A 24,945-nucleotide genomic window follows, 5' to 3' on the forward strand; every position below is an offset into this window, starting at 1 on the left:
CTAGTTCCAAAAAAATCCAATAATTTGGCTTTCTAACATAATTACATCATATACATGATCACAGAATCCAATGAGATTTTGTTTGCACTTGCCAGTTGCCTATGGCATGAATATATTGTGTGAAACGTCTAATCCCTCTAGCCCTAAGAATAATGATCACAAATATCTGAAGTACTAAATGACTGCATACCAGCTGCACCCTGCCCATGGACTATATGCAAACTTCATCAGTTTTATAATGGGAAAAAGGTTTAAGCAGCAGGAGGTAGTTTGAGTTGTGAAAGGACAGAGGCAAGGGTTTGTTTGGTGGGAGAAATATCCTGTGCACATTTTTATTCCTCCATGATGAAGCCATGATAGATTTACTAAAGGGTCAAGGGTCAGAGGTAAAATTCAAACTCGTGATAATGGGATACCATTGGCTATGGGATTTGAACTAAACCAAGTACATGTACCATGATACATATGTACAGATTAGATATTGAGGTCAAATGGTCTTGAGGTTTTAGGTCCAAGTTAGAGTAAGCAAAGACTTCATGTGGGCGGAGGCATATCGGTCGGCGTTGCGACATATGTTTAGTTTGTGATGATTGCAAGCTATACTACTTATACATAACGATGTTACTCAGTTAATTTGTCTATAACCACGCAGATCGGGTTGCCAATATCATCTGTGAACATTGAGGTATTTTTGAATATCGTGTGTGATGCAGACCCGTGATGACCTGGTTCGTGGAGTGCTTCCGGTGCCCAGTGGGCTTCCTGTGGAAGAAGAAAGCCTGGGCATGGCTGTGTTAGACATGATGCAGTGTGCTAGAATTTCGAGCTGCAGCTTGCAACAAGTCTACCGCAATATGAGGTATGCAAATGCTAAAAATTTGGTTCATGCAAATACAGTTCCATTGGTCTGACGACTGCTCTCAATTTGATCAATGAACAAGCTTTTTTTGTTCATGAGCATAATCCATCATGAAAGAATTGTACATTTTAAGGATAACGTATTCCACATTTCTTCAGCTCGTACATTTTCATCTTGCAGGATCACGTGTGCTCGACAAAGGACTCTTATGCTTGTACTCTTCCATAAGTTTCAAGTTGCCTACTCACTTCTATTCATTCTACTTATGTTTCTGTGTAACCCCCTTTGCTGTTGCAAACTTTGCAAAACTTTTGCAAACTTTGCTGTTGCTGTCAAAAAGTTTGATATCTCTCCAGGACAACTACCCACAATTATTGAAAGTTAGATCGCATACTAAACTATTTTTTAAACACTTTTGGCAAATGTTGTTTTTGATGAACATCAAGCAAACTTTATTTTTTTGTTTATGATTCTCTTTGTTTGTGACCCCCTACTTCCAAATATCAATAGCTACAAGAAATGCCTTCCAGAGAGCGTGCGGCGACACATACAGAGCTACAACCGTCTGACACGTTTTCGTGTCCGCACTCGCTTCCGACGCTTTGTGAACCAGTTCACCAATTGCCAGACTGGTTTGCTTGACCTCGCATTGAAGTACCTGACAAATGTGCATTCACTGGCACCCAGTCTTGGGAGTGAGTTCTTCGAGGCCATTCAGTTGGGTCCAAACAGAAACGCCAAGCAGAGGCCCATTGAGGTCTCGGTTTCTGCCAACTATGGTGTCCAGTGGCGTTTGAAGGATGAAGAGAAGGTGAGATTTTCCAAATTGCATGCACCATTTTAAAATGGGCCACCTATATATTCTGTTAGGTTGCATAATATTGGCTTTTACTACTGTGTTCAAAAAGTATCCGACCTTTATTTTTCGTGCGTAAAAAAAAAGAAGCTAGGGAGGCGTTGATTGGTGCACGTATGTAGGCGATCCTAATGCGCACGCGTGAATTTTTTCCCACCTGCAGAAGCTGTCATTCGACGGCAGACCGCCGATGAGTGAGGAAATGTAAGTGAGCGCCGTCAGATTTTCGTTTTTGACAAAATGACGGAAAAACTGAACAACGCTACTGCATCAAATTTTGTGTAAAGCTTGGCGATTCCCAAGTGGAAACGATCCGTAAGATTCAACACCGTTCATTCCATTTAATGAAGGAGGATTTGGGCTTCAGGAGAATCTCAGTGAAGTTCGTACCAAAGCTGCTAACGATTGAGCAGAAGCAACTCCGTTTGGAGATCGCACAGGACATGCTGGAGACTGTGAACAGCGATCCCAGCTTCCTCAACACAGTGATCACTGGCGATGAGTCCTGGGTTTATGGGTATGACCCAGAAACCAAGTTGCAGTTTTGATGCAAGTTTGATGAAACACAAAATTTGATGCAGTAGCGTTGTTCAAGTTTTTCCGTCATTCTGTCAAAAACGAAAATCCGACGGCGCTCACTTACATTTCCTCACTCATCGGCGGTCTGCCGTCGAATGACAGCTTCTGCAGGTGGGAAAAAATTAACGCGTGCGCATTAGGATCGCCTACATACGTGCACCAATCAACGCCTCCCTAGCTTCTTTTTTTTTACGCACGAAAAATAAAGGTCGGATACTTTTTGAACACACTACGTATATAGTAGTAACTGAGGAATTGATTTGAGCTCTTGACCAGCAAATAATTGAGTGGTGCGTTGTTGTGCTTCGAAGATGTCTCATTGTGGGAGATTAGCCCTGTTGGAAAATTAAATGTGCTTTATCTTTCTATCACATTGCCTTCACTCGACAGCCTTATTGTGTCATATCTGGGTTGATCAGCAAGTCTGAAGCTAACAACATACAAGTTGAATAGACAAATATAGGTGATTGCAAATTAAAAATTGGTCTTCTAAAATAAGACTTCTGCTCATTTTATTGATTGATTTTAAAATTTAAAGCACACATTGATTAATCAACCATTGTATGTCATTGTATGTCAGGATTGAATCCTGATGCTGGTGTAAGTTTCGTCTTATCTTTTCGTAACATAACTCACTGGGTTTTACATAGCATGGGATTCATATCCTTTTTGGTATATTTTGGTACCCTTTGCTGAGTGCCAATCCTCTCTAATTCTTCCCTTCCTAAAATGGTTGTGCAAAGTGTTAGGATTTATTTGTAGATAACTTTGAATTTGCCATTCCTATTTTCCTTTTTTAAAACTTATATTCTCTCTTAGCGACATATGTGTGTATATATTGTGGCAAAGCTACAAGTCAAACTGAGAAAGGTGAAAAAAATATATATATATAAAAACCCTGACCAGATATGACCTTTCTAAACAATAAAACAAAGAATATGTAAACGATATACAGTCACGTGAAAAAGAAAGTACACCCCATGTAAAGTTTTGACTTTTTCAACATATTTCAACATACAGCTATTTGATCTTCATTTCAACAATATTGATAGATAAAGGTGATATAATATAACAAATATCATGAAACATTTACATTGTGTAATCCATTGTATAATTTAAATAAACATAAATGCAAATGTTGCATGTGGAAAAAGTAAGTACACCCCTACATTTATCACCACTTCAAAAACCTAAAATTTGAATCAGGTGCACCAGCTCAGGTGCAAATGATTAGAACATCGTTAGAGAGGATCTTGGAGGAACCTCTCTTATTCAAACCACAGACATTTGGTTTGGTTTGCTCTTTGTTGTTGAAGTGTGTGGCGTCACCATGCCGAGATCAAAAGAGCTCTCTGAGGCTTTCAGAAAGAAGGTTATAGATGCCTACGAGTCTGGGAAGGGATTTAAAAAGATCTCCAAACAATTTGAAATCAATCATTCGACTGTCCGGAAGATCATCTACAAGTGGAGAAGATTCCAAACAACTGCCAACTTGTTCAGGCCAGGCCGCCCCAGCAAGTTCAGCCCGAGAGCAGACCGCAAGATGCTGAAAGAAGTCTCTAAGAACTCCAGAATGTCATCACGGGACCTACAGTTAGCTCTTGCCACTGTTGATGTTAAAGTGCACAAGTCTACCATTCGAAAGAGACTGCACAAATTTGATCTACATGGGAGGTGTCAGGAGGAAACCTTTGCTGTCCAGAAAGAACATCAAGGTAAGACTATAAAGTTTGCCAATGAACACCTAGGCAAAGACCAGCACTTCTGGAACAATGTGCTCTGGACAGATGAGTCAAAGGTAGAGCTATTTGGCCACAGAACCAGCAGACATGTTTGGCGAAAACCAAAGACAGCATTTGACCACAAGAACCTGATACCAACTGTAAAGCATGGTGGTGGAAATATTATGGTTTGGGGCAGCTTTGCTGCTTCAGGGCCTGGGCAGCTCACCATCATAGAATCCACTATGAATTCTTCATTGTACCAGAGGGTGCTTGAGGATAATGTGAGGCCATCTGTTGGAAAGTTGAAGCTCAACCGAAGGTGGACCTTGCAACATGACAATGACCCTAAACATACCAGTAAATCCACCAAGGAATGGCTGAAAAGAAAGAAATGGAGGGTTCTGGAATGGCCAAGTCAAAGCCCGGATCTAAATCCCATCGAGATGTTGTGGGGGGATTTGAAACGAGCTGTGCATGCAAGAAACCCCTCAAACATCGCACAGCTGAAAGAATTCTGCATGGAGGAGTGGGCAAAAATTTCTCCCAGTCAGTCAGAGACTGGTAGACAGTTATAAGAAACCCCTACTTGAGGTTGTTTCTGCCAAAGGGGGCAATACCACCTATTAGAGCCAAGGGTGTACTTACTTTTTCCACATGCGAAATTTGCATTTATGTTTATTTAAATTATTCAATGGACTACAAAATGTAAATGTTTCATGATATTTGTTGTATTATATCACCTTTATCTATCAATATTGTTGAAATGAAGATCAAATAGCTGTATGTTGAAATATGTTGAAAAAATCAAAACTTTACATGGGGTGTACTTACTTTTTCACGTGACTGTACAGTAAAGGCAAAAAATGTTTTGTATAGGGGAACATGTATTTTTTTATATTTTTTTATAGGGGAACTTGGTTGACATAATTCCAGATGAATTGTGGCGAGAGGCTGAAGACATTGTAAACGAAGAGGTCAAAAACAACGTCCCAAAAGCAAGCTTCTCCCACCATTTCTTGGTTCGATAATCCCTGATCTGCATGCGAGAGATGTGGCATATTAGGCGGAAAAAATATTGTTGCCCCAACTCGTATTCAGCTTTCATATCTGCTAGAAATCATTGCGAATATGTTATTCATGAAGCAAAGCATTCTTTTATCCAAAATTAATGTGACAAAATCTTATCTTCTTCCACTAATATATATTTATGGTCCTTACTTAAAAGTATCTCCAATAACTTCTGTTGCTCTACCTTTCCTCTGCTTTTCCATTCCGATGATGATATCGCTGTCTCTGTTAAAGCAACTCTTTTTGGTTGTCTTTTTATGGCTCCGCCGCCAGTCACTGGAGGCATTGTGTTTTTGGGTTGTCCGTCGGTCTCTAATAGGTTTTCGTTATCACGATAATTTAAGAACAGCTGACTATTTAAATCAAACTTGGTGCAAGTATTATAATGACGTATTAAAGATTAACTGATTACATTATGGGTTTACAAGGTCAAAGGTCAGAGGTCATGATAGGTGAAATCCTGTTACCATGATAACTTGTGAAACAGTGATGGTATTTTGACCAAAGTTGGTACAAGTATGTGTTGTGATGCAAAGATGAAATGACTAGATTTTGGGGTCAAGAGGTCAATGGTCAGAGTCTAATAGGTTTGTAACTTGAGAACGGCTAAAGGGATCTAAGTCAAAGTTGATACAGGTATATATAATGATGTAAAGATTAACTGATAAGACTTTGGGGTCAAAAGGTCAAATGCTAGACATCCCGTTAGGTACAAATTTTGGTACCGAGCTAACTTGTGAAGCAGTGATGGGATTTTCACCAAACTCGGTGTAATTATATATTGTGATGCGAAGATAAACTGACTGTGTTAACTGACTGTGCATGTTGGGGTCATGTGGTCAAAGGTCAGAGGTCATGTTAAGTTACAATTATTTCCTTACTGCGATAATTTAAGAATGGCTGAAGGCATCAAAGTCAAACTTGGTACAGATATGTATAATGATGGAAAGATGAACCTATTATATTTTGGGGTCGAGGTCAAAGGTCAGAGGTCATGTTAAGTAAAAAATTACATTACTTGGCCAACTTGTGAATCAGGATGTGATTTTTTAACAAACTTGGTATAAGTATATATGATGGAAAGATGAACTGATTTGAATATGGCACCAAGAGGTCCAAAGGTCAGAGGTAATGTCAGGTAGAAATGTGATGACTCGAGAACAGCTGAAGGGATTTAAATCAAACTTTGTACAAGTATGTATCATGATGTAAAGATAAATGGATTACATTATCACGTCAAGAGGTCAAAGGTCAGAGGTCCCATTAGGTAAAATTCTGTTGCTGCACTGATGTGTGAACCAGTGATGGGATTTTGAACAAAATTGGTATAAGTACTGTTTAATACCTAACACCTCAATCCTAGACCACTGTCATATCCAAGGAATTGAGTATTTCCTGATGTAAGCCCAGCTTTGCTGGTCAGAACACCTCACATGCATGGAAGACCATAGAATCCCAAGAGGGCTATTTTATGGACAACTTAATTTGGTAAACGGTCACGTGGTGGACAAAGAAAGTGCTATAAGGGTGTCCTTAAGTCTGCACTTAAGTATTGTGCCATTTCAGTTGTCACTTGGGAACATCATGCCAAAAACGGGTCAACTTGGCATAACATTTGTCGCAAAGGCCTGGGCCACTTTGAATGTGGGAGACTTGTGTTTGAGAGACAGCATAGGCAAGAAAGGAAAACCTGCAAACGTCTATCTCCGCAAGAACCTGTCTATACCTGTGATGTTTGCGGTAGACACTATGGGTCTTGCATGGGACTATACTGCCATCTCAACGCACAATGCTTAGCGAGCACGTCAACGAAAGGGAGAGATTCGTCGAAAGCGATGACTCACACTGTCATCATCAGGCTTGTGAATTGTCTGGTATTTCCAGATGAAATGTATGGATGTGAGTCATGGACAGTGAAAAAGAAAAAAGGAAGAAGATTGACAGTTTTGAAATGTGGTGTTTAGAGACAAATGTCAAACATCCCATGGACTGCAAGAACAACAAACAAATTATGGTAAAAGTGGTGATAGGTAAAAGAGAGAGAGTTTGTGCTTGATGAAATTTGAGAAGAACCGGTTCTAAAAATGGAACAGTAGTACATTGGAAACAGCATGCATGCAGAAAATGAGAAATCGACCAAGATGGCTATGATTGAGGAAAGAAGAGGAAGATGCAAATCTTTGTATGTGCTGGATGGATGGGGTAAAGGTTGCAATAAAGCTATCTCTGCCAGAGCTTTGGGAAGCAGTACAGGATGGGGATGTTTGGAGAAATCTGATCATGAATGTCACCAGAAGTCAGCCACGACTTGACGGAACTGGATATAACTAGATGAAGCAACTTAAAGTATATATGCTGGAGTTCTGGAAGCAACTGATATATCTTAATGATCAGAGTGAAGTGATCAAATTGGAGCTTGCCATACAATCTTGACCTTGTATTCTCGATAGGTTTTCAGTGCTACAGCAAATAGGGGCAATCCAGTTAACAGTGAGTTGCAGCAATCTATGTGTGACAATGAGTGCATGGACATTTGTTTTTGAAAAAAAAAGAAGTCAATTTAATCAGTTTTAAATTCAGGCTGCAACACAACAAATGTGAAAAAGTCAAGGGGTCTGAATACTTTCTGAAGGCACTGTAGCTGAAATAAATTTGATTAGCAGATTTTAGCAATGTGCAGAACACGATTGTTGGGCCCACACTGACATTACAATCTCAAACTGTATAGGCAGAGATCAGGTGGTGATCCCTGAGTCTATTTGGTGTTTAAGCATTTTACAGAGAGAGAGAGAGAGAGAGGGGGGGAGGGGGGGGAGGGGGAGGGGGAGGGGGAGAGAGAGGGGGAGGGAGGGAGAGGGGGAGGGAGGGGGAGGGAGGGGGAGGGGGAGAGAGGGAGGGGGAGAGAGGGAGGGGGAGAGAGGGAGAGAGGAGAAAAGAGAAGAAAGAGAAAAGACATCCATGTTTCAAATTCAGAGTTGTGGATGAAAATACATCATTGGGTTTTGTTTGACAAGTAGATTTGGTTTTTATAAGCTTAGAATTGCAAGCTCCACACGATTGCAAATGATATTGAAATGTCATAAGATTGTATTAAGTGGGTGAATATAAGAGAACACAAAAGTGGACCAAGAGCAGATTTCTGGGGAACACAAACAGATTGATGAATAGTGTCTACTGATTAGCCAGGAAAGTTGATACTGAGTGTGGGATCTGGAAGATAAGTTTGAAGTATGTATTTAAGAATTGTTGAGAGATGCCAAAACAGTATCGAAGATGATCAAGCTGTACATTATGGTCATTTGACTATTTAAAAACAGGTAATAAGTGCAGAAGCAAAATGATTGTTAGATGATCCTTGGTCAACTTTGTATATATAATTTCTGAACTCCTGAAGGGCAGTCTCTGCAGTCCAACTGTTTGAAAATAGCCTTGGAAGGGTTATATGTACAAGAGAATACTCATGCAGGCACACAAGGAGCTGATTGGAAAAAGCAGGCTCAATGATCTGGGTGGTGATAGGTAATAGAGAACCAGGTCTAGTTTGTCATTTTCAAGACTTTTAAAAAGTATTTATGGCTGGTTCCTTTCATATGGGAATTGTTTTTGTTTAATTTTTCAAATTATGACAGAACTGTAGGTGATACAATAGAGTAGTTGATTCTTTTTGAAGCAAGTGGAGCGAGAACTGCATGCAAGTAAAGGTCCAAATCCAGATCCAGCCCATCAGTGTGTTACGAAACGCAAACTGTTCAGCTTCACGGAGGTATGTTCGCTACCGAGTGCCATTCTCGTTCAATGTTGCAATCAATACGTCCAAGGTCGAGAGCCCTTTGGAAATCATTTTGCAGATCAAAACTCGAGTTAGAAGTGCATCTGATGTTTTCTCTTCTACTTATCTCTCTTTTCTCTCTCACTCTTTCTCATGTGATCTTTAATTGTTCATGTGACCTTTAATTGAGATGAAACGTATCACTGGGTTGATTTCTCAAGCGGGCAGAGGCATATCCATTGACGCATTCGCGTCAAGTTCTGTTTTCTAGTTTTTAAATGTTATTGATTATAATTATTGCTTGATTGGACAGAATCTCAACTACATATTATGAGAAGTAATGCAAACAGGAGGAGGTATATGATGGCAAAAACAAGTGCATGATCCAGAGCAAGTATACTATGAATACCTATGCCTCCAGGAAAGGCAGAAATTTTCTAGTGAGTGATGGAGATAGCACAAAAAAGAAAGTTTAAATTCAATGCAGCCACTCTTTCTTGAAAAGGGTTACTTGATTGCCTGTTATACAGTATATGATGACCGGAATATGCAATTCATTGCATTGATAATATGTAAAAATCAAAAGTTGTCGTTGCTTACTTTTTCATTTGAAATGCAGCAACCATCAATCATATTCGCGGTTTATAATGAGTTTGCACATTCTAACCATGTTGCTTTAATGTGTTTTTGGGAGCAGAATCTGGAGGCAAATGAAAACTGGCAACAGTTCTGTGATTATCCAGAGATAATGGACATTCAGCTGGTGCGTACTGGAGAAAATGAGGAACTTTGTGTAGTGGCCATTGGGAAGGTCGACAGCCGGTCAATGGTAAGCAGTTGGGACGAAGGGATAGGGTGGGGCAACTGCAAAAGTACCTTAGGCATTGTAGTCGGGAAGAGGATTTGAAACAAAACTGTAATATCCTCTTCACAACAATTAAGCAACAATGTTTAAACGTTGAAATACATTTTGGATTCAGAATTGGGTAATTTCCTCGTCATGTTTATGGAAACCATGGTTATTGAGGAAAGGAACCTAATCAGGAAATTTGGATGTGCAACACAGCTGTCTTGGAATTATTGTCATCTGGAAATGGGTGATTGGAAATTCACATGCAAATCGAATCTCCCACTGCCGAATGTCTGCACATCTGTCAATCACTCAATCCCCAGTATTCTTCCAGCCTTGGCTTTATACATGAGCTTGCATGTACTTTCCATGCAGAACAATGACGATGCTTCTTGTCTGGCTCAAGCAATGTGCTGCTTAATCATTTTTATGCCTTGTGTAAAATATGGTATTACCTCCTTGTTGGGTTTCTGCAAAACTTTCTTCCATTTGCCATGTGAAATCATACAATGACTGCTACAATATGACAAAACAGTTGCTTTTAATTTAATGGTACAGGCTATTCGACTTGGTTGACATTTTCTGTTACTATGCCAGTGTGTGATGATGTGAGGTCGTCTTAACCCTGTCTTATCCAACTTGTCAACCATGGAAGAAAGTAGAAGTTCAAGGGAAGTCAGGGATTCGTGATCCTCTGGATTTAATCTATGTTTTTGAATTCAATAATGAATGAATTCCTCTAAATCTTGTGTCCCAAACCCATCCCTCTCTGTACCCACCGTACCCAGTCATACCCAGCTGCTCCTGGACTCCGTGTCTTTTCCTCCTGACAAGGTGGAAAAGTTTCTGTCAACCCTCGACTCTGATTCTGCAACTGGACCTGACGGCATCAGCCCACGGGTCCTAAAATCCTGTTCTTCCGCTCTTTCACTCCCTCTCTCTGTTCTCTTCACCCTCTCTTTTGCTCAAGGTCAACTGCCATCTGCTTGGAAATCAGCCAACATCACCGCTTTGCACAAAAAAGGTGCAAAAACAGATCCTAGCAACTACAGACCAATCAGCCTTCTCCCAATTATCAGCAAAGTCATGGAATCTATCATTGCTTCGGATATGAAATCTTTCCTCTTCTCCAATGGCTTGATCTCTGATCATCAATTTGGTTTCAGACCAGGTCACTCTACTCTGGACATGCTGCTTCTGCTGTCTCAACAATGGATGGAGGTCCTCAATGCCAAACAGGAAATTAGAGCTGTCTCCCTCGACATATCACGTGCCTTCGATACGGTCTGGCACCCCGCTCTGCTCACCAAACTCTCCTCCTTTGGTATCCATGGAAATCTCCACGCATGGCTGGCGGACGTCCTCTCTAGTCGTAGTCAACATGTGGCCCTGAATGGGTTTCTCTCATCTCCTCTTCCTGTTCAGGCTGGAGTTCCCCAAGGCAGTGTTCTGGGCCCTGTGCTTTTTCTGGTCTTCATCAATGATCTCTCTGACTCTCTTGAAAATCCTCTCTATCTCTTTGCTGATGACTCCACTCTCTGCCGCTCCATTCCTCATCCCTCAGATCGGCAGTCTGCAGCCTCCTCACTCTCTGCAGACCTGGACAAAATCACAGACTGGGCAAACAAGTGGAACATGTCTTTCAATCCTGACAAATCTCACACTCTTACGATGTCTCTCCGAAAAGACCGAATCGACAACCCTCCCATCTACTTTCTGAATAATCCTCTCCAAGAAGTTCTGTTACTCAAGCTTTTGGGTCTCACAATCTGCCATGATCTTTCCTGGGAAAACCACATTTCCAAGCTGGCCTCCAAAGCCAGTCGCCGACTGGGCATCCTCCGCCGTGCGAAGTCCTTCCTTGGCACACCTGAGCTCCTCACCACATACAAGGCTTTCATCCGCAGCTCAATGGAGTACTGCTCTCCCCTCTGGGCTGGTGCTCCTGCCTCATACACCTAGCTCGTCTTCACGCTGTTGAAACCAAAGCATTCAGAATCATTGGAATCTCCCGCGATGACGCTATCTCCGAGGGCCTTTCACTTACTCACCGCAGGCAGGTTGGTGGTCTTTCCGTCTTCTACCGACTCCTCTCCGGCCTTGCTCCCCCAGCTCTCTCTGTGCTCTGTCCCCCAAATATTCCTACAGGTCGCACAAGATCTGCCTGCATCCCTCTTATGGTTAAACTGCCAAAATCAAGACTCTCTGCTCACCTTCACTCCTTCATTCCTCTTTTCTCCCGCCTCTGGAACAAACTCCCTCACTCTCTTCAATCCCACTCCTCCCTCCAAGTCTTTAAAACGGCTGTTCACCACCATCTCTTATCTTCCCCAATCCAAAACCTTGATCTTTTCTACCCCCGCTAATTTCACCCCAAATCCACTTTTTTGAGGTGACTTTTGACTTCTTTCCTGGAAGCCCTTGGTGTCCTTGCGTTTTATACCTATCCTGCCTCCCCCCCAGGCCCTCTCCCTCCCACACATCTCCCGATGTCCCTGCTCTCAATTGTTGTGTTTGTGTGCTTCCTACCCTTCTCTCCCCATCTTGTCGACCGCTCCCCTTTTTATATACTTTGTTTGCATGTTTGTTTGATTTGTTTGTTTGATAAATGTATACAAAAAAAAAAAATGTATACTAATGCACAATTTTTTTTTTAAATAAAAAGGTGTTTTTTGTCTTTTAATGGGCCCCATGTTAGTTTTGCATCTTGGACATAAATGTCTTGCCTGCCCAGCATCCGCTTTTATCCCATGCTTATTGATCGGGTTTGTTGTCAACTAAAAATTAAACCTGCCTTGGAAATTGAGGTGTTCAATCACCTTGGTTTTGAAAAATATAGCCGACACCTTATTCAGAGCAAAATAAGAAAATGGAGCAAGGAGGATTATAAAGTGTGGAGGGGGCAGGATCAGAGGTCAAGGATCAAAGATTAAAGTGACTGGGTCAAATGCGGGTGGAGGGAGGATTATATTGTGTTCTGTACACAGGTTTGATCTTTTTTCCTTTTTTTGTTATCAACAAGGCAAGGCAACAGACATAGCAAACCCAACTCACATTGGCAGTTATCTAAAGTGTCTGATCTGATCTGGAAGAGTTAAAGTCAAAGGTTCGTCACAAGAGCTAAACTAAAGAGTGAAAAATAACTTGCATATTTGTTACCATGGAAACACTACAGAGGATGGGTTGTGGGGAGAAGGGCAATTCTGATGTAAAGTTTGTAAAGAATTTTAAGGGGCTGTTATACGCATCAACAGAAAAATTTGGTGCAGAGGAACAGTGGAGTAATATTTAGGAGTAATAATAGCTTACCTGGAGTAATATTTAGTGCCATGGAGTCATTGTTAGCCAACACACGGGTCATTGTGCAAACTTGTTTGGGCAGCATTTTGTGAGGCTTGCTAGAAAGGCTGGTAGTAAGTACAAGTGTCCTGTGAGCATGCATTCCTGATCGTAGTGCAACTTTTTGGGATCATTCCAGAAACTGAAGTTTGCAAACCAGATGGTGGCTTTGTCCTTCGTTTCTTTGGTGGACGGTTATTTCCGGCATATTGTTGACGCTCACCACTACTTCTGCAAGGAAGTTGCTCCTCCCAGACTGCAACAACTCAACCATATCCATTGCCATGGACCAATCCAGTGCGTATATCATTTGGTTTATTTGCATGTGCATGTGTCTCTATTTATTTTAGAATCTCTATCATGTCTTCACCAATGAAAAGAATCCTTTTATTTTCTTCATTTTGTTTAGCCAAAAATGGAATTCGATGAATAAGACAAACATTTTACCATCATAAAGAGACAATACACAAAACACTTGATTTACAAAGAAATGCATGAAAACTTTGATTCAAGAGTCTATCTATTTGCCACGTTATTTCTGTGCCGCATAAAAATCCCACCACTCTCACCTGATTTTATCCACAACTATCGGGGACGCCTCTTCGCAGTGGTTGTACCCCCAAACGCAAGTCTGGGGCCAAATCTTCCCCATTCTTCCCTGATGCAGGGATTAGTTAGGGCAGCAGCGTGGTCATGGTCAGAGTGCCGATCGGTCCCCATGAACCGGCCCTTGCCCTCTTCTCTTTCTCTCTTTCTCTCTCTTTCTCTCTCTCTCTCTCTCTCCCTCTCCCTCTCCTCCCTCTCCCCCTCCTCCCTCTCCCTCTCCTCCCTCTCCCTCTCCTCCCTCTCCCTCTCCTCCCTCTCCTTCTCCTCCCTCTCCCTCTCCTCCCTCTCCTCCCTCTCCCTCTCCTCCCTCTCCCTCTCCTCCCTCTCCTCCCTCTCCTCCCTCTCCCTCTCCTCCCTCTCCTCCTCCTCCCTCTCCTCCCTCTCCCTCTCCTCCCTCTCCTCCCTCTCCTCCCTCTCCCTCTCCTCCCTCTCCCTCTCCTCCCTCTCCTCCCTCTCCCTCTCCTCCCTCTCCCTCTCCCTCTCCCGCTCCCTCTCCCTCTCTTGCGCTCTCTCTCTCTCTGTCTCTGTCTCTCTCTCTCTCTCTCTCTCTCTCTCTCTCTCTCTCTCTCTATTTGTCATGGCCCTGACTTCTTGAAGGTGGGGTTACACCATAATGGACCTAGGGATCTCTGGCTTGCTCCTGCAAGATTGATCGGCTGTCTCCATGCCGAGGGCTTGTTTAAGAGAACTGTCCGGGACTATACAACAACAGCAACTGATTTTATAGTGATACTTTTTATGTGATTATTTTATTTGCAATTTTAAATCGATTACTAGGTACTTATTTCAGTCATTGTAGCAAACAAGATTGTATGGAGGTAGTGTACTTGCAGTACCTTCAGAAAGTAGTCACATCCCTTGACTTTTACGCATTTTGTTGTGTTACAGCCTGAATTTAAAAAAATTTAAATTGATATTTTTTTTGTCATTGATATACACATAATAAATACCTCGTAATGTCAAAGTGGTTTTTGTTTTTTTTAAAGAAATTTTATTTTTGGTGAAACCCGTGTTTGTACACATTTCTTTCTCCTTGTATGTTGTACCTCCATTTCACTTGCTTGCTGGCGTAAACAAAATTTAAAAAATTCCCACATGAGCAAAAACATTAACTCGAAAATTACGAAGTGTAAATTGAAATTTGCTTAGTACTTTGTCTAAGGCATTAAGTCAAAGAAAACGTAAATAGAATGAGTGTGAATCGAGGACTACTAAGTGTATGTGTAAGGCACTGTGCCTGAAACACACTTCCTGATCTTGCCAGGCTGCTGTCATTTAGCTGATTTCCTCTCAGCAGTTGGTTTTTTGGGGGGTAATGTTATTTAAATCTTTTTTTCTTTAGTCCCCACTGACATTTGGTTAATATTGGCTGCATTAAGGTTTAAATTATTGTATTTTCAACATAGCCACTAAAATAGCAGATTCATTTTTTTTGTCTGATAATTGTTAATCAGTTTGGGGCAAGCCAAGCCATAATGTTGTTGCACGTGACTTGTCATATAGGGCTGATTTTGCTGTGCAGAAGCTGAAGCGGCCAGAAAGTGAAGACGGACACTATGTACTGCGCTGTGGCACCTTGGAGATGGACAAATATTTTATCACTGTCCGTGCCAGGGTGGGTTTTTCTGGATTCCACTTCGTATTTTTCTCCCTCGATATCACCTCAGTGTGTGTTTGTGCATATGTATGTGGAAAACTCAGCGTAATGCCTATGGTAATGGGTCCTTCCTTCAACCTGCAATTGAATGTGCTGAAGGAGAATTGTTATATATGCACCTTCAATTTATTGGATGTCATTAATTAATTGCACTGTCATTAATTTCATAGTGGGTCAAATAAATGATGCCCTGTAAAAGAAGGATTGTACTTCCGCATGGCTTAACTGTGGAGTTTGACAGGAGCCTCAACTGGCTTGACATTCGGAGTTTCAATACAATGGGAAACCTGTGAGTACCCAGTCATGGTGGAAGGTCACAGGTGCATTACCCAAGTTGGTCCTCTGTTTCAATTTCCAACATTCGGAAAGGAAATGGCTCGGCATCTTGCAGTACCTAAATGAGACCATTTGGTCTCTCGATCTAGGCAACCCTAGATTCAGACAACTAGGTCTCCTCGACATAAAAGAGCTCGGCTGTTGTATCGTTTCCTCTTCTGCCGTGTTGGTTGAGTAATTCCGAGTTATCTTCGAACTTCCATTTCCATAATTTGGGTTGTGTGGTTTGGGAAACAGTAATGGCATCTTCATCTGCCAGCACTACTGCCTTACACGTCATCCACTTATTTTTCATCCAGATACGTTTGGATCTCATCATGGACGTGATTCTTCAATTAATCTAGGAGAAATAGTTGTCGCACATGGTGTGATACTCGTCGCTATTGTATTTGAACTGAAAAGAACCACGGGTCATTTACTCCTTTTCTCTGACAAATCCCACATTTGTATCCTCATCCTTTTTATAGGACTCAATGTTTTTGTCTAAGTAACAATTCATACACTTTCAAGATTATTTGACCCCAGCATAGTCGGAGCTTTTTTTTTTTTAACCTGGTGTTGGGCTAGCGGCTAGGGTGCCAGCTTAGGATCCTAGGATCCTGGGTTCGAATCCCGGTCGATCGCTGAATTAACGCCAGGGGGGTTGACTCAGCCTGTCATCCTTCCGAGGTCGGCTAATTGAGTACCAGTTCACTGGTAATTCTCTGTTTGTCGTAAAAGGCGACAAAAAGGGTTGGCGGCAGGAAGGGCATCTGGCCGTAAAACATTGCTTCAAAAAGGGGACCAACAAAAACAACAACAACCACGGTGCCCGAAAAAGGCCAACCCCCGCTTTTGCGGGGAAAAATGGCCTCTAAAGGTGGTTTTTTTTTTTTATAGTCAGAGCTTTGTTCACTGGAGAGAGCAGCCAAATACATTTACTGAGCTTTACCTACCAAAGCAATTTGTAGTAGCAAATTGCCTCAGCCACCCCCAACTTTTCATTGTCTTTTTAAATGTGAGGAAATGCTTCTCCACCTCCTTTTCATCAATTTTGATAAGTAGGCCGAGAAGTTGAACTTTATGTTCACTGTCCTCATCCTCACTTCAGTCTTTAAAATGCGCTGCCCATCAATACTTCATGGGGTCGCTCGTACACATCTGCAATCTCTTCTGCACTTGCTCATTATTTCCCATTCTGTTTTTCTCTGAGCCATTGTGGGCCATTGTGTTCCTCCTTTTGAATATCCACCCTCCCCCACCACCCCTACCCCCCACCGCCCACCCCCTTCCTAACTGCCATGCCCTATGTTAGTCTGTAAACCTGTTGCCCTTTTTGTTTAGCTTGTCCATGAGCACTCTAAAATGTTGATGGTGTGGCTTTACCCTGACATGCCTATGAATTATTTACTTTGTCACATGACTAGGAATGAGTTGCGAAATGAATATAAAATGGACCTCACTTGCTGGAGCTGGAATATCAGCTTTGAGGAAGTTTGTCGACCACAAATAAATGTTGCCTGGGGCTAAGACTGTTCTTTCCTGTTTCATTAAACCGTTAGTGAGGTGCTTGGCACAATTTGTTTATTGACTGTGCGAGTGCATTTTTGCACGTGTCATTGTGTATTTATATTTGCCTTTCATATTGTATCTCGTCAAAGGAGGATGATTTCAAGCATTGCCTTATTACGAATGTGGGTGGAGAGTACATGCTACTTGGTGGTATGAAGACCTTCTTATCTCTGGAGGAGCTGGTGAATCATTACAGCAATGAGACCCTCAGATCTGATGGTGTTCTCTTTCGCTTTGCCAAGTGCTGTCCGCCCCGCCACAGAGGTGTGATCAGTGTATTGTGTGGAAAGTTTCACAGTAAAAAGGAAGGGTTTTGCAGATGCCCTTGAAAATAAAATGTAAAACTTTTTGGAAATGATTTTAAACAATGACTGAAATTCTCATTGTACTGTCTTTGAAATATTGTCAAAAGAATGAGTCACTTGTGCCTAATTTATGTCTTAACTCTGACGGGAAGGGGAGATGTTTTGTCTTTCTTTCTTTCTCCTTTTCTTTTTTCCCTCTTTCCTTTCCTTTCTGACAATTCCAATCATATACTGTTGTGGCAGAACAGAGCAGAAAAAACAAGTAGTCCTTTAGGTAGGCTTTAATCAATACAATGGTGGACAGGTGCCCAAGAAGAGGCCTAAGCAGGGCTTGAAGTCCTAAGAGGGAACGTAGCTTGGAGCGGACCGTAGGCAGCCCGCATGTCGTCAGCTGACCCGCTTTTATACAATAACGATCCCAGAACACAGGAAGTGAGGACACAGGAAGTGAGGTACACAGTGTTGTAAAAACCAGAGTTACAACATTGTCCCAGATTGTGAGTTTAATTCAGAATCGATCTCTAGCAATACCTGTAAGACAACCAACAAGCAACATATCAATATTCAGCATTCATAGGAATCAGTAAGGGATTAGCAGCTAGTACAAGCAAGCCTGGAACAAAGAGCAATACACACCATCTAAGTATGCACAACATTACACAGAGTAAATGTCACAGGAATGAATCGTAGCGCTGTCTGTCCGAGTTCTTATAACTGCCACGCAGTGGACAGAGACCGCATAACACCTGGGTTCAACTTAGGCACAATTTCATTACACACAGGAAGTGAGGCATCAAGAAAACTGGAATTATGTCATTCTCCCCTTGCTTAGAAAAACACTACTCAGAGGCCCAGACGGTCGGGGGCTCGCCGGGCACGTTGCGATCGCCGTAGCAGCTGTTGTTCAGTGGCATCTCCAGAGACTTCGGTGGGCGCGGAGCTAGGATCGTCCGATGCAGTCAAATCTCTGCCAACCCCATTCTCTGAGTCGCACGGTATCTCGTTCTGTTGCTCCCATCCCGTTGTGTCTCCAGTTGGGGCCAAATGTCGGATGGATACAGTGGTTTCCTTGCCGTCTGGATAGCGGAACTGGGTGTACTGCGGATTCGCCTGCAGGAGTTCCACTTGGTCGACCAGTGGTTCCGTCTTACTCTGGCGCACATGTCTTTTGAGTAGGACAGGTCCAGGCGTGGATAGCCAAGTAGGTACCGAGCGACCAGTCGTGGAGTGGCGAGCAAAACTTAGCAGTCTTTCGTGTGGGGTAGCGTTAGTAGCTGTTGACGAGAGAGAACGGATGGAGTTTGATGTCAGATGGAGGCGTCAGGCAAGACAGTTTGCCAACACTGGGTAGGCAGTTGGCGTGACCTCAGGGCCATGGTGATAGCCTTCCATACTGTTCCGTTGTAACATCCAGCTTTCCCGTTACCCTGCGGGTTGTAGCTAGTGGTTCTGTTGCTAGAGATGCCTTTAAGTGTCAGGAATTCACCGAGCTCTCGGCTCACCAACGACAGTCCCCAGTCCGAATGGATGTAGGCAGGCATTCCAAAGAGGGCGAAAAGTTGGCAAAGGCAGCCGATCACCGTATAACTTGTCATGCTCGCACATGGGAACACAAAGGGGAATTTTGAGTACTCATCGATGATAGTGAGGAAGTACTGTTTTTTTGTCAGTGCTTGGCAATGATCCCTTAAAATCTATGTTCAGGCGTTCGAATGGCTGGGTGGCTTTTATGAGGTGGGCCCTTTCTGGCCGATAGAACCGGGGTTTGCACACTGCCCAGGTTCTACACAAGCCGGTCATCTGTCGAACGTCTTCCACCGAATAAGGTAGGTTTCGAGATTTCACAAAGTGGTACATGCATGTGATTCCTGGGTGACATAGGGATTGCTGGAGGTCGTATAGTGAACGATGGTCCAGGCATGTAGATGAGCAGTATGACCTTGAGAATGCGTCAGGAGATATGTTTTCTTTCCCCAGATGGTAGATAATATAAAAATCGAAGCAGGATAACCATGCGCCAACGCATATCTTGTCGTTCTTTATCTTGCCTTTCGGGTCCTTTGTCAAACATGTAGCTGACAGAGTGTTGGTCAGTCTTCAGTGTAAAGTGCCGTCACATCAGGTAGTGTCTCCAGTGGCGGATAGTTTCGATGTTAGCCTTAGCTTCCTTTTCGACAGATGCATGACGTTTTTCGGATCCTTGGAGTGTGCGGGAGAAGAAGGCTACTGGACGCCCCGCATGGTTAAGCGTTGCGGCAATAGCAAAATCGGATGCGTCGGTCTCGACTTCAAAGGGTATTGACTCGTCGATTGCGTTGACCACTGACTCTTCATTATCCCGTTTGAGTTGGTGGAAGGTGGTTTCAGCCTCCTTCGAGATGGGGAAAGCTGTTGTGGCACTGAGGGGGGAAATTTTGCTTGAATAGTTGTGAATCCACTGAGAGTAGTAGGCAAAAAGTCCGAGGATCTGGAGAAGGGATTTCATGTTGTGCGGCACGGGTGGCTCTTATAGGGGCCGAAGACGCTCAGCGTCTGGCCGCATTTGACCTTCCTCGGCCACATAGCCCAGTATACTGAGTTTAGTGGTCGAAAGCACACACTTATCCTCATTATAGCCGATGTTCTTCCTTTCGGCTGCTTTGAGGAACTGCTTCAGGTTGATGTCGTGCTCGGTTTGTGTCATGCCACAGATAGTTAGATTGTCTAGGTAAGCGAACGTTCCAGCGAGTTTCTCTTCCTTGATAAAGGAATCCATGATGCGTTGGAAGCAAGCTCACCGTTCGTGACGCCAAATGGGACGTGCGTGTACAGGTAAAGACTTCCGCTCGATTTGAAGGCCTTATAGGGCTCGTCTTGGTTCCTTATGGGTACCTGATCGTAAGCACTACACAAGTCGATGGTGCTGAAGACGCGGTACTGGGCGATCTTATTCACTGTGTCATCGATACGCGGTAGCGGGTACCCATCGAGGAGCGTAAATCGGTTGATGGTCTCAGAATAGTAAATCGCGAGCCGTTTCTTGTGGTTTTTGTCTTTAGTTACCACGACCTGGACGCACCACGGGCACTTACTCGGTTCGATGACTCCTTCGCGTAGTAGCCTCTGAGTTTCTTTCTCTGAATTTGCGGTCGTCGAAGCTGTACCGACGCGACCTTGCACCAATAGGGCGACATTCCGCCGTCAGATTGGCAAACAGTTTTGGGGGGTCAACGTGTAGTGTGGTCAGTCCGCAGAGAACTAAAGGCAGCAGGTTACCGCCGAATTTCAGTGACGCTGTCGTGCTGTTTCTGGAAGGCTTGCCTGAGGATAAGGTCTGTGCAGACCTCGGGGAGTATGGACAGTCGCACGTCTTGGTAGCTTCGTCCTTTCAGGGTTAAATTGACCACGCAGAATCCAAGCATATTCATTGAAAGTTATGCTGAGGTCATAGAGACAGCTTCGCCCGACTGGTAAAACTTTAGCGAATGTCGCCTGACGAGGTGTGGGTGAATAAAGATTTCTGTGCTTCCACTGTCGATGAGGCCATCAGCTTCAATTCCATTAATGGCAACCTTACAGGTTGCTTTTGATAACACCGGAGAGATGGCTGCAGATGTCACAGAGGCAAGGGTCGGGCGATTCGCTGGCGCTGAGGTAGCTCCCCCGCTAGCGGTGGCTGGTGATGAACGGCAGACTTTAGCCAAGTGCCCCTTCTTCCCGCATGTGTTGCATGTAGCCTCGCGTGTGGGGCACCTTGTACGTGGGTGTTTCATGTAACCACAGAAGAAGCATTTGCTGCCGGTTGCAGCTGATAATGTTGGAGAGTCGATTGACTCGATAGTTGGGTGGAACGGATTCAGAACAGCTTGTTTCAGTTCAGCAGCAGCGGCACTATACGATGACCCCGAAGACGCCCCATATTGCTCGGAGCTCTTTTGCGCTGAATCTAGGGCTCATACTTGGTCGAACATGGCCGCTAGGTCTAAGGTCCTATTTTCTAGGAGGCGTTGGCAGATCAACGGGGATTGTAGTCCACTGATGAATGAATCTCTAATAAGTCCTTCTCGATGTTGAGCTGCGGTCACGGCTTGGCAGTTCCAGTCTTTACCCAGTGTCTTTAAAGCCTGTAGGTATTCATCCAGGGATTCGCCGACTTGTTGGCGACACGTAGCAAGAAGGTGGCGTGCGAAAATCTCATTCTTTGGCTTTATATACACGGCCTTCAGCGTTTCAACGGCGTCCCCGTAGGTGACAGTCCGTGATGATTTTGTAGATCCTTGGTGTGACAAAGTTTGTCAGGATAAGAAGTTTGTCGAGTCCTTCAGGAGGAAGTACAACAAAGAAGTTTTCAAAGGTCCGAAACCAGTGTGTCCATTCATCAGTAACCGAACTTGAGTTTGGATCCGCGTCAAGGCGTTCTGGTCAAAGCAGCCAGTCCATAGCTGTGTTGATTAAATTGTTGTGGCAGAGCAGAGCAGCAAAGACAAGTAGGCCTTTAAGTAGGCTTTAATCAACACAATGGTGGCCAGGTGCACAAGAAGAGGCCTAAGCAGTACTTGAAGTCCTTAAGAGGGAACGTAGCCTGGAGCGGATCGTAGGCAGCCCGCATGTCATCGGCTAACCCGCTTTTATACAGTAACGATCCCAGAACACAGGAAGTGAGGCATCAAGAAAACTGGAATTATGTCATGGCTTGGCAGTTAGTCTTCACCCAGTGTCTTTAAAGCCTGTAGGTATTCATCCAGGAATTCGCCGCCTTGTTGGCGAATACCATGCCTTCATTTCTGAGCCAATCCCCTTCAAACACTGCTGAGCCAAGCAGTAAAGTATATTGATCCAATACACCCACACCCTTTTTAATTGTATGAGTATTTTTCCTGTTACAATTTAAGGGGTCAAAGGCAAAACACTACATGGTCATATTTAGCCTTATCATTCCCTTGTATTTGAATGGATATCTTATTATAATAGAGCAAACGTATATGGTTATGTATGTTTGTATGTGACGAAAACGTCTTCTTCTTCAAATAAAATTACCACCCTCTTAATTAACCCTCTTAATGGTGTTAAGACTGCTGAGACCCCTCAGACCTTTGATGACCCTATAATTCCCCCAAGACCCTTCAGACCACCAAGACCCCTGAAGACCCAAAATACCCTGAAGACCCCCAAAGACCCAAAATACTGTTCAAGGCCCTGAGGCTCAAAAAGACCCTGAATACCCAAAGACCCAAAACACCCCAAAGACACTGAAGACCCTTAAGACCCAAAAGCCTCTGAGGACACCAAAGACCCAAAAGACCCTGAAGACCCAAAACACCTCAAAGACCCAAAATACCCTTAAAGGCCCAGAGGATCAAAAAGACCCTGAAAACCCAAATGGCCCTGAAGACCCAAAACACCATGAAACCCAAAAGACACCGAAATGGTCGAAGATGCCTACCCCTCTGAAACGACGTGTGGTGAGGCGTGCCGAGTCACGCTAGTAAATTTAATTTGGCACAGAGGTGCTTTCATGCAGTCGTTATAGGGTTGGGGACACTGTAATATAATACCGACACAAATATAAAAGTACGGATTGGGATATATTTTGGGATTTTACAGCAATCAAAGGTCAGAATTGGTCGTACGATTAAAGTTTTTGGCGTTCTATGTCTCTGCATACAATCTGGACAATAATTTGCAAAATAATGTCTTGCACCAACCTATACAGATTGAAGTGGACAGGCATTAGTTTGGTGCTTTTCTTTAGATTCCATAAGGGGTCAAATGTCAAAAGGACACAAAAATAGTGTTTCTGGCCTGCCAAGCACTTGCAGTTCAACAAATGTCATCAAGAACTGCATAACATACGTAACCATAACCCATACACATCAAAGTAGGTTGACATTGGTCTTGTGTCTTTTCGATTTGCAGAGGTCAAATGTTTAATATAGTCACAAAATTAAGGGTTTTCTTTGCCTGCCAGGTCTTTTTTTTTCATCATCTTTGCCAAGACTGGGCAGAAGCGCATCTTGTCATAGTCCTTAAAAAAAACAGCAAAGAGATATTAGTCCAGTGTCTTTCTTTAAATTTTATGGCAAAGGTCAAAATTGGCCTTGGTGTTTAGGGTTTTGCGAAGCGAAGCTTTTGCATTTGAACCAATCCAGACAATACTTGGCCAAAAAATACCTTGCCCCAGCCCCTTCTGAATATGGAGGTAAATTGGGTTGGTGTTTTCCTTTCGAATTTTGCAAGAGTAAAAGCAGATTTGGGAAGGGTAGAAAGGGGGAGGGGGGAGGAAGGGGCGGTATATTACATGAACTTGCAAATATCTGCAATGTGTGCATTCTGCAATTATCGTTTTTTTTTTTTGCATTGTTTTTCTAAGACCATCATTGACATATCTAAGAACTGCAAGGCATTGTTTTTCACCCCCAATGGTGCAGTATGTAAATTTATACTTTGCATTTTTGCTACTTGCTACCATCAATTTTTTAAACATTTCTTTTTGCTTTCATTTACAGAGCGATCAAATCTGATCATTGTTCGTAGCAATGATGAGTCTGAAATTCCTAGTTCTCCCATGCTACATCGTGCTGTAAACCGCATGGTCCTGCATACTATCCGCAGTGAGAACCTAGTGCAGGTGAGTCTGTTCCCTAACTCAAGAAGTAGGAGGGGGTATGGTTGTAGATGATTGCTTTGATTATCTCTTGCCTCCTTTGCTATTTGTGAGTATTTTTCTCCAATAAATTACTTCTTTTTTTTCTCTTTTTTTAACCACCACTGCCAACTAGGAAGAACACATTGGCCATGGAACAATGACTGATCTCTATGCGGGAAAGCACATAGAGGTCAGCAGCAATGGAGAGGAGCGACAGGTTGAAGTCGTGTTGAAAATCCTTGATTCAAACCATCGTAATTTGTCTGAGGTGAGTGATAAATGCTGTCATAACATTATTGAAACGTTTGATGTTATGCCAATGGCATGTGCGAAGAGTTTACAAAGTTCACTTTGCAAAGAGTGAAGAAGTTTACTTTTGAAAATCTTAACCATCTGTTGTCATAATACTCTTGTTGATGATCGCAAAAAAATACAGATAACCCCAAATCTATCGTTGGGCCATATAAAAAAACTTATGTATCTACTTTTTCTGCAGTAAGATGGTGGGTTCCTCATCAACATGTAAGGGGATCTGGGGATGGCTATTTCTTAGACATTTATGGGAGGCTTGGAGAAGTTGTCTCTCAGCAGCTGAACAAAAATCTAAATTAAGGCCTAAAAAATGGAAATTGACTTAAAAATAAAGGCAGACTTTCTTTGGGTTTGCTAGTTGATACCCTGCTGATTTGTCTTTTTATCTACCCCCAACACTTCAAAATATTTATTGAATCCTATAAGGGGTGTTGCAAAACATTTTACCTTTTTTTCCCCCCGAAGCTTCCTTTGATGCACGTTTGATGCACAACCGTACCCGGGTTCTC

At 42.9% G+C, this 24,945-nt stretch overlaps 1 protein-coding gene across 6 annotated transcripts in view; it reads left to right on the forward strand.

The window, feature by feature from the left end:
- JAK2 (Janus kinase 2) overlaps positions 1-24,945 on the forward strand; it is a 324,490-nt gene that overhangs the window by 245,320 nt on the left and 54,225 nt on the right. For all 6 annotated transcript variants that reach the window (XM_078779492.1, XM_078779484.1, XM_078779477.1 and 3 more), the window contains exons 6-13: positions 714-859; positions 1,370-1,670; positions 9,553-9,684; positions 13,184-13,341; positions 15,154-15,265; positions 17,284-17,458; positions 23,985-24,106; positions 24,258-24,392. In XM_078779492.1, coding sequence (XP_078635618.1) covers positions 714-859; positions 1,370-1,670; positions 9,553-9,684; positions 13,184-13,341; positions 15,154-15,265; positions 17,284-17,458; positions 23,985-24,106; positions 24,258-24,392 — 1,281 coding nt within the window. The remainder of the gene's footprint in view (positions 1-713; positions 860-1,369; positions 1,671-9,552; positions 9,685-13,183; positions 13,342-15,153; positions 15,266-17,283; positions 17,459-23,984; positions 24,107-24,257; positions 24,393-24,945) is intronic.

Source organism: Myxine glutinosa, chromosome 1, assembly GCF_964187855.1.
Source record: "Myxine glutinosa chromosome 1, kmMyxGlut1.1, whole genome shotgun sequence".
NCBI classification, from domain to species: domain Eukaryota; kingdom Metazoa; phylum Chordata; class Myxini; order Myxiniformes; family Myxinidae; genus Myxine; species Myxine glutinosa.